At 35.6% G+C, this 10,307-nt stretch overlaps 1 protein-coding gene across 1 annotated transcript; it reads right to left on the bottom strand.

The window, feature by feature from the left end:
- Positions 1-508: 508 nt before the first annotated feature.
- Positions 509-3,223, bottom strand: LOC128210561 (snaclec bothroinsularin subunit beta-like). The gene is made up of 5 exons (XM_052914911.1): positions 3,217-3,223; positions 2,512-2,754; positions 1,753-2,016; positions 1,239-1,376; positions 509-546 (listed from the first exon to the last, which is right to left on the bottom strand). Exons 1-5 carry the CDS (start codon positions 3,221-3,223, stop codon positions 509-511), a joined length of 690 nt encoding a protein of 229 aa, XP_052770871.1.
- Positions 3,224-10,307: the final 7,084 nt, after the last annotated feature.

Here is a 10,307-nt window from a genome sequence, read left to right as displayed (position 1 = left end):
CTAAATATTAGACATTCTTGATGTTTTTGGATATCAAAAATATTGGTTGTTGATTAATAATTGTGCTTTATCAAGACGAATATTAATCCACAACCAATAGTTTTGACATCTGAAAATGTAAAGAACGTCTAATAATCAGTCAATTACATTATGACATTACATCAACAGGATACTGCGACATCAAATCATGTTAATTTTCCGGCAAAGGATTGCATGACTGCAATTGGTTGTATAAAATTTCAACGAACTGTCCCTACTTTCACATTAACATAATACATTAATCACGGCATCTAATATAAACTCGAAAACAATAAAGTATCGCGATAAACTTTGCTTAGTAGTATAAACATAGCCTATTTCGGCGTGCAAAGAAATAAGCATGAATCTATTTGTATAGTTTACTTTTAGTAAAATATCTTTTAAGTATTTTGACGACATGTCCATCATGAGGAAAGGAATTGTGTCATTGGTTCGATATTTATTTAATTGTACAATAAATATATTCATATCAACCAATGATTGGAACTCCATGGTACATGTTCTTATCTGAAAAAGAAAAGAATATACAAGTGGCATGCGAGTATTAATGAAAAGGTAAAATTGTTTCCAGGTTTTAATGACAGGAATTATGTTTCCAGGTTTTAATGACAGAAATTTTGTTTCCAGGTTTTAATGACAGGAATTGTGATTGGGTTTTGTTTATTGCAGATATTTTTGTTGTCCCTTAGACATAGAGGAATTCGCTTGATACTTATGTGAAACAAGCTCAGTAACAAAAAGTTTAAACATAAACCCGGTTTAGTGACACTGGAGAAGTTCTTGGGACGGGGACGTTGGGTATTATTGAATTACTGGGACGGGGCGTTGTTAAATAACGCTATGTACAGAACCAACACACATTCGATTATTCTGTTACTTATCTATATCAACTATGTACTAAATCAGAGGCTTTTGGCAAGTTAAACGTACTAAATGGGACGATGTAGAAACTGTAGTCAAATGGTTTGGTCTTAGGCTTCTAACATTAAACAGATCGTTACTCGTTTTCATGGGTTGATAATAGAATCGGGAAACTGATACCATGGAAGAGTAATTTACGTCTTAAGTATGAAATCCGATTTACCGAGACGGGACATTGACAGCAAAGGTTAAAGCAAAGCTGACAACAAAGTCTTACTGAACTAGCAAATATTGTACCTGTGTATTACGATCCGACATTTCCAGAAAATTAAACTTACTAAACTGGCAGATATAGTAATGGCGTGCGATGGTGCAGTGGCTCTCATGCCATTTACCAGTGGCAGCGGAGAGGTAGACACAGTCGGCAAATGGATGTGTATGCAAGGATTCAAAGTTGTTATAATGTGCATCAATTCCTACGAACATAAAACAATTATAAGATATGAAATTCTCAGAATGAAGTTCCAATGAAGCAAAATTGTAACATTCGTAAATGTGGAAATCTTAAGTCAGCGACGATCCGCATGCTCTATATCATTCCTGATCGAGAAACAGAATTTGAATTCAGCACATATCATATACACATACAATATTTAAATGCCAAGATCGTATTTAGTAAATGCTACTCTCACAAGCAATTTCCCCAAAACAATGTTCAAAGCAATATACATTGGCGTTTTATTCTTCTTACTTTTAAGGACAAGGGCATTGTTTTTATATACGTATCCGCATTCGTATTATTAGCAATACATGTACTTATGCTATACCAAAACATAAAACTTAAGATTTTACCTGAAGACCATTGGAAGTAAGCCTCTCTCATTTGGTCGTTTAAGCCAATCCAGAAATTAGAAAACAATCCATGAGCCTTCAGAAGAGAAGTAATAAACTGTTCTTTTTGTGCATTTTCGATGGTGACAAGATGACCGCCTTGAATGTTGCACATGTGTTCGGCCACCTGCCAGGACTCTAAGACGTGTACAAATTGGAAACACCATTGGTCGCTGGAGGCCCAAAATCCGGCGGCCACCATGCCCATGTGTGTAGGGCATGCGTCTGAATCGATATTGAATAAAATAATGTAATTATCATTTAAATATATATATACACGCTTTGAGTTCACACTACAATTGAAGGTGACGATGAACAGTTAGTCAGAATTGAGTACCAGTTTTCTAGATTTTTATCTACTCACCTTTGTGTTAATACATTAGATGCACAATGCAAAGCTTAATTATGAAATCTGCAATCAGATCTAAAATCAGTAGTATATCGCCAAACCTGGTGAATCTGTGATCTGGTTGAAGAGGAAACCATAATGGCACGTGAAATGCGTGTAGGCAATATCTTCTCAAGTCTATTTTGACAGTCTAAGACAAACTGACCATGGCAATTTGGGATAAAATACCAATATATAAATCATCAATATTTGTATTTCAGAAAAAAATCGTTTAATGGCCAAAATTCTCGTGATTTGATGCATTTGAGGTCACGTGTTATTTTATAACAAATTGCCGGATAAACTAGTTAGTTTTCAACAGGTTTTTTTACCGGTGGTTACTACGTTCATGGTAGGCTGTATTGTTGATGGTTTTGTAGATGGTGACGATGAAGTCCACGCTGACGATGATACAGGTGTGACAGAAGATGAATAAGTTGGTGACATGTTGGTGGTCGATGCTGGTGTAGTTGTTGATACAGTGGAAATAATTGGCGTTGAAGCTGCTTGAGTCGCCGGCCGGGTTTGACTTGTCGAACCTGCTGTGGATGCTGTCCATGGGTTTAATGATGGAGCTGAAATGAAGGAAATCATTTGAATAGATGCAAAAAAAACTTGTTGAAAAAAATAAGCAGATATCAAGTACTTTTATTTATGAGCAGTAGAAATGAAGCCAGAATAATACATACATATGATGCATCAAACTATATATAATACGTTTTTGAACTTAGTCATTCCTCTAATTTGGCCAATTATTTGGCCAATTATTAATTTCTTGATTCACTGAAATATGCTTTATACAAAATAACAACTTAAATACTAACGGGATCCTTGACAGCTCGTTATATCCATCTCATAGTCCTTAAGTACGTAGCCTACCTGAAAAAAGCCTCATAACTCTATAGGCACAGACAATTAGGTATACACCTGCCTGAAGGTACTAAGAGAAAGCGACATGACATTATTCTTGGTAGTAGTCAAAAGACGAAAAAGTATATTTAGTGGAACCATTACACGCGGTTTTGACTTGAACCTACATGCCATTTCATGTCCTCAAATATTCATCAAAAACCGCTGCTTATGTTTAATATAGAACAAGCGTATTACAAGTATATTGACCAAAGACCATGCAGAACCTGGGTACCAAAATACAAGCCGTTTGTTTGTGTGTTTGTTTTTAAAACAGGTTTCCGTCCAGCCATTTTACATCGACGGCACCTTGAATACATACTTATTTATTAACTTTAACTTGTTAATATACATCTCAGTTATCACCTGCCACAGAAATTACGACAATTCCTAATTACCTCTCCATTGGTTACAACAGCAAACCAGTTCTGAAACGTCGTGCCGGCCATTAGTTGCACACAGTCATCTTGATACAGGTTGTCGATAGGGAACGACGTGTCACCAGGCTGAATATCAACCATAATAAAACTTCAAACTAGGGTGTTGCAGACTCCAAAACCCCGCTTAAACTTTCGCACACTCCCTTTACGTGTACACAATGTAGAAAAAGTACGATGTAAACTTCAGTAGCAAGCCCAGCAGCCTAGCTTTAAGCTACTCTTTTGTTGAAATGCACAAGGTTTGAATCCGGACCGATACTTAACCGATACTTAACCGATACTTAACCGATACTTAACGAGATACACACAATATCAACAGGAAGGCTTCAAAAAGTACCACGCTTCGTTGATAAGATTTATAGTATTAAAACTTAAAAAAAAACCATGACGTGTTTATTTGGTTCCCATCCTGCTAAAACAGGTTACATTCTCAGACATATAAGGTTAAATCGAAAGAAGTGTTCGCTATTTCGCTCGCACTGCCCTTCTTAGTCATTTAGATTGTACCCGTTCTAACTACATGAATTATACTTACTAAATTATCGCTCTTCTAAGAATCTAATACTTTATCTGATAGACCTTTGAATGCTCGTGCCATCATTATAAAGGGCCTGTCACACCTACCCGATTTGGCGTGTTATCCGAGTTTTACCGGAGCACAAATTTTGCCATTTTTAGGGAATCTGTACAAGTACGGCAGCGCAACGATATGACGTCCTTAGGAGTGGTAGTAAATCGTCGGAACAACGGCGAAAACAAAGCATCAACCGGAGACGGTATAAATTGAACTTGCTCAATAAATTCTGCCGTTGCGCTACTGGAGATATCAACGAGAATTCGGTATTTCTTCTTTAATGTCAGGAGAGCACCGGTAGTGCTCAGTTTTGGATCGGCGGCTCTCTGGTGACCTTCATATGTATCGTACTGGAACATATGTGAAGCCGTAGTCCTGCCGATGAGCCAATGATGTACTACCGTTTTAAGCGATGTAATACCGTACTACTTCCGTATACTTATACCGTACAAAGGTAGTACAACGGCATCGCAACGGTATCACTCCGCTTAAGCTCCGGTCTGCAAAGGCACATCGGTAGAACAATGGCGGCGCTTCGGTATAACATCGGTGACAGAAATGTGGTATTTCAGTAGCAGATCATCTCTAACGCCGGTATTATATCGATATTGGTACGACCAGTTGTGATTTTTCAAGTGCTTTCTCGACGGAGCTCCACCGATTCTCTCGCCGTCGTTAATTATGTGCGTCGGTTTTTAAAGTCCCGGCGAAGTGCATTGGTAGTATGTGACAGGCCGTATAGTGAAGTTCTCATACCATGACTAAACATTTTCATTCTGAATTAGCTGCTGCTACTGCTAATAGACATTTGGTTCAAGATGAGTTCCATTTTCTCCTAAAATGTCTATTATACAATGTCTAATACATACATTAAGCGATATTATTGGCACACTCCAAATATTCCAAAATTCATCAGCGAACATGAAATTATTATTTGAGAAAACAATGTTGTTGTTTTTTCTCTAGGGGCTTTGAAATGCGTCAATATAGATGATAGACACTTTTCTCTACTAAGTTTACTTTTCCGCATTATAAGCAAACGTGTTATAACTATTTTGTTTATACATTATGGTTGATTTCGAAGTTATAATATCGGAAATGTTTATATAATGTACATGTTTGTATTATAATTATATAACTCATGGGCTGAAATGTTGTTTGTATACGGTATTACCTTGTTATTATATTAAGCCAATGATATTTCTGATATTTCCGTAATCACGCTAATAATTTCATTAGTATTTATAAAATGTTTACAAATCTTACATTTTTGTATACTGTTCTCTCAACATGTCTGTTACAGATGCACGTGTAGTCGGCCGCGGTCGGACACACACAAAACAGCAAAACACAAACGGTAACAAGAAAGTCAGTCATGATGCTAACGTTTTATGAAGTACATACTTATTCTTAATCAGAATGTGTCCCATATATGTGATGTTTGCAAATGTGATAAGAAAAGCGTGACCCGTCTTAATGTTCTATCGTTATTGTGACATTACGAATGTCAACTTTATCGACAATGAAAGTGTTACATTATATATGTGAATAATATATGTGATAAAAGATTTGATGCTGCGGGGACATGATAACTCAATGAGAATACCACACCATAACGAAACAAGAACATTTATTGCATTATTAGCTAATCAACTTTTGAAATGTCATCAGATTAATGCAGCGACGTCAATTAAAACTGGGTTTGCGGGGACAAACCTGCAGCCGATTCCGGCGAGGCTTTTGTTTCGCCAGAGATTCATTCGGAAATTATCGGCCATTTTCCATCGAAAACAACCTCATATGTGTATGGACTGTTTACAATGTCACTTTTTTTTTATTTGACTTCGCTGCCAGTAGATCACGTAATAATTTTATTTGAGCAGTTAAACCTAATTAATTTACGCTTCGGGAATCTTAATTATTTACGCACTTTATAAAAGTCACTGACAAGCAATTTGAATTCATAGAATATACGTAAAAACACTACTTTTGTTTGAATGTTTCAGAACTACCACCACTGATGTACCGGTATACACCCGAGGTTGTTTTCGATGGAAAATGGCCGAGGTGTTCCGAATGCAAAGGGACTGTAATCAATAGTATACTGCACAATGAATAACCCTGTTTTTGAAATTTTAATGCATTATTATGTTTAACACGTTTTGACACCTTTAACACTAGAGCTGTTCGGTACCGTATCACTTAGTCCCCAATCCAATTAGTCTATATATAAAAATCTTTGCTCACATTTAAATGGAAAACAAATGGTTTAATTCAAGTCGCCCCATCTTCCCACTCTCATGTTCTTTTGCCCTCCTACTGTCCTCTATACTCTCATACACTAAACTTCAGGCAGTTCATCCATTCATTTACGTAACAGTTAAAGATTTCCATTTTTATATCCCTATAACTTTTTTCATAATTGTTTATCCGAAAAGCCATGATATGCCCAAATCTACAATTCATAAACCTTTTATAAGGGCTCTCAGCGCGTTTTTATTCCAGCACAAGTCTTGTATTCAATATTTTGTATACTGTGGCATATCAATGTTCTCTGAAAATAAATTATGTTAAACCATTTCTTTTGACTTCAATGATCAAAACAGAAACAAACTATATATGTTTTTCCTACATATAAATAAATTTTAACCCTTATTTATAATTTGTTGTCTTAAATAAATAGATGCGTGGCCACATATTATCCAGTAAAAACGCCAACGTATCACTTATTTTTTTTCTATGTACACAAATCATGTGTTTTTTCATTCATTTTAAAGAGAATGAGATAAACATACTACTTTTTTCGTTTTTTTATCACCCTGTGATGTGACCCTTTAACATTCCCAATCCACGGGGAAAGCTGAGGTGCCAAATCATATATAGTCTTGGGTCTAATAGTATTAAGCTCTAAAACTATATGACACCGTCACTTTCACGAAGAAATTCAATGAGTCATTAGTGGATATTTATTTATTAGTTCCATCAAGTATAAGTATTAACCAACAATTTGAACTCCTTGGTGTGTGTTCTTATCTGAAAAAGAATATAAAACAAAAATCCATGCAAGTATCTATAAAAAAGTATTCGTGATTTAAGTTAAAATGGCAGGAATTGTGACAACTGTGTATAGTAAACACTTCTTTTTATCAAGATATCGCTTCAATTATTAAATTCACTTTAAGGTTTTAGAAAGAAAAACGGCCACATACGTCACATTCGAGGCATCTAGCAAGAATTAACATTCTAAATAGGAAGATGTAGAAACGGTATTATAATTGAATTGATCCGATGCTTCTAGCAAGCATATGTACTAAATTTGAAGATGTAGAAACGGTAGTCTAATTGATCCGATGCTTCTAGCAAGCATATGTACTAAATATCAAGATGTAGAAAAGGTAGTTTAATTGATCCGATGCTTCTAGCAAGCATATGTACTAAATATAAAGATGTAGCAACGGTAGACTTATAGATCCGATGCTTCTAGCAAGCATATGTACTAAATATAGAGATGTAACAACGGTAGACTTATAGATCCGATGCTTATAGCAAGCATATGTACTAAATATCAAGATGTAGAAAAGGTAGTTTAATTGCTCCGAGGCATCTAGCAAGCATATGAACAAAATATAAAGATGTAGAAACGGTAGTTTAATTGAATTGATCCGATGCTTCTAGCAAGCATATTTACTAAATATGAAGATGTAGAAACGATAGTCTAATTGATCCGATGCTTCTAGCAAGCATATGTACTCAAAATGAAGATTTAGAAACGGTAGTCTAATTGATCCGATGCTTCTAGCAAGCATATGTACTAAAAATGAATATGTAGAAACGGTAGTCTAATTGATCCGATGCTTCTAGCAAGCATATGTACTAAATATGAAGATGTAGAAACGGTAGTCTAATTGATCCGATGCTTCTAGCAAGCATATGTACTAAATATGAAGGTGTAGAAACGGTAGTCTAACTGATCCGATGCTTCTAGCAAGCATATTTACTAAATATGAAGATGTTGAATCGGCAGTCTAATTGAATTGATCCGATGCTTCTCGCAAGCATATTTACTAAATATGAAGATGTAGAAACGATAGCCTAATTAATCCGAAGTTTATCGCAAGAATTCATATTAAATATGAAGATATAGAAACGATAGTCTAATTGATCCAATGCTTCTAGCAAGAATTCATATTAAATATCGAGATGTAGCAACGGTAGACCTTTAGATCTGCGGCTAAATAAGATGGCACTAAATAGGAAGATATAGAAACGGTATCCTAATAAATCAAGTAAAACAAAGTGGAAGTCATAGAAACAGTAGGTTAGATCTGAGGCATCTAAAGAAGATATTTGAATACATGGAAACGGTACTCTTATAGATGGTAAGATTCTTGGATTAAACGGACATACTCAGAAATGATAAATAGTCGTTTTGATCCTGGGCTTATATAAAGTAAATACGTAATCATCCCGGAAACTGATACAATGTACTTATGAATTAAAACCACGTCTAAAGGCACAGATTTATGGAGACTGGTCGACACCAACAGGTAAACATATTCTTGCTAAAATAAATTGCAAATGTAGAACATGAACTATATGATTTGTTATATCAAGCATGTAATTAAGACTTACTAAACTGGCAGATGTAGAAATTGAAGCCAAGGAAGCAGTTACTCTTACGCCACTTGCCAGTAAAGGGAAGGAGATAGACACAGTCAGCAAATGGATCGCTGTACCCTGAGTCCATGTTGTTGTAATTTGATTCAATACCTTTAAACAAATATAATTATTATAATTAACGTTTTTGTTATATTTTGGACGAACATATCATTGATATGATATTCCTTATGTTCAATGCAAAAAATCAAAATTGAAATATTAAGACTACCAGATAAGTCGCATATGTCGCGAAAACGCGAAATGATAGAAATCAGAAATCATCAGAAAATAAAGGTTTGAGAAGCTTTTTTTGTCGCTGATATCTTTTGCCATAGAGGGAGATGACTTATTACTTATAACAGCTAAAGTAAAAAAAAGTGTTCAGTAAGGCTATGGCTCCCAGAAACGAGTGTTTAGTCAGCAAAGAGATCCATCTTGTGAGTAAAATGTAAAACAAAATGCTTCAACTACGCTTCCCTAAAAAGAAAATACACAAAAGGCAATGTTTAAAGCAATCTACTATACGTTAATTTGAATGTGTATATGTTTATGGCTTACTTCAATTTATGACTTAATTGATTAAATTACATTTTGGTCTTTATTCTGACATGAGGATTATTTTTGTATATACAGGTACGTTATTCTAAATCATCAAGAGTAATAATGAAGCAATTCTGTTTTACCTGAGGACCATTTGAAGAAAGATTCTCTTTGTCGGTCAATGAGGCCAATCCAGATGTTAACAGACACAAGGTGATTTCTCAGAAAAGAGGTAATAAACTGTTCCTTCTGAGCACTTTCGATGGTCACAAGATGGCCGCCGTGAATGTTGCACATACGTTCGGCCCCTTGCCACGTGTCTCGGACGGCCACAAATTGGTAACACCAATGGCCACTGGAGGTCCACAATCCGGGAGCAATGATGCCCATATGTGCGGGGCATGCTTCTGAATGAAAGCATTACAACACAGGTGTCATAAGTATTCAAAAATACACGTTCTGGTATCACATTACGATAGAAAATGAAAAAAAGTAGTGGTAAACTTTGATAAATGGTTTAATGGTATCCCGGTCTTTTGAATTGCCACTTTTATGCATATTTCAAAGCTTAATTATGAATTCATTTTAAACAAACACACAACCAGAAATAATTCGCCAAGCCACCTCAATCTGAATGAACTGAAATTATTACAACACGTTAAGTATGTAGAGAAAAAGTATGCTCAGGTGTAATTCGACTGACAAAACAACAGGACACTGTAGAATAACTAAACAACATGAAACTTCATCAAAATTTGTATTGCATCAAATTCCGGAACAAATTACCGGACAAACTAGTTGGTTTTGGTGTTTCCCAAATGGTTTGGGCTACGTTCATGGTAGATTGTATTGTTGACGGCCTCGTAACTGGTAACGATGATGGCAACTTCGACGATGATACAGATGTTGCAGAAGATAAAGATGTTAACAACATGCTCGTTGTCCGTATTGGTTTAGTTGCGGATACAGTGGAAGTTGAAAAAGTAGTTGAAGTTGTTGGCGTTGT

The sequence above is a fragment of the Mya arenaria genome, chromosome 12 (genome assembly GCF_026914265.1).
Source record: "Mya arenaria isolate MELC-2E11 chromosome 12, ASM2691426v1".
Taxonomy (NCBI): Eukaryota; Metazoa; Mollusca; class Bivalvia; order Myida; family Myidae; genus Mya; species Mya arenaria.
This window is presented reverse-complemented; position numbering and strand designations above follow the sequence as displayed.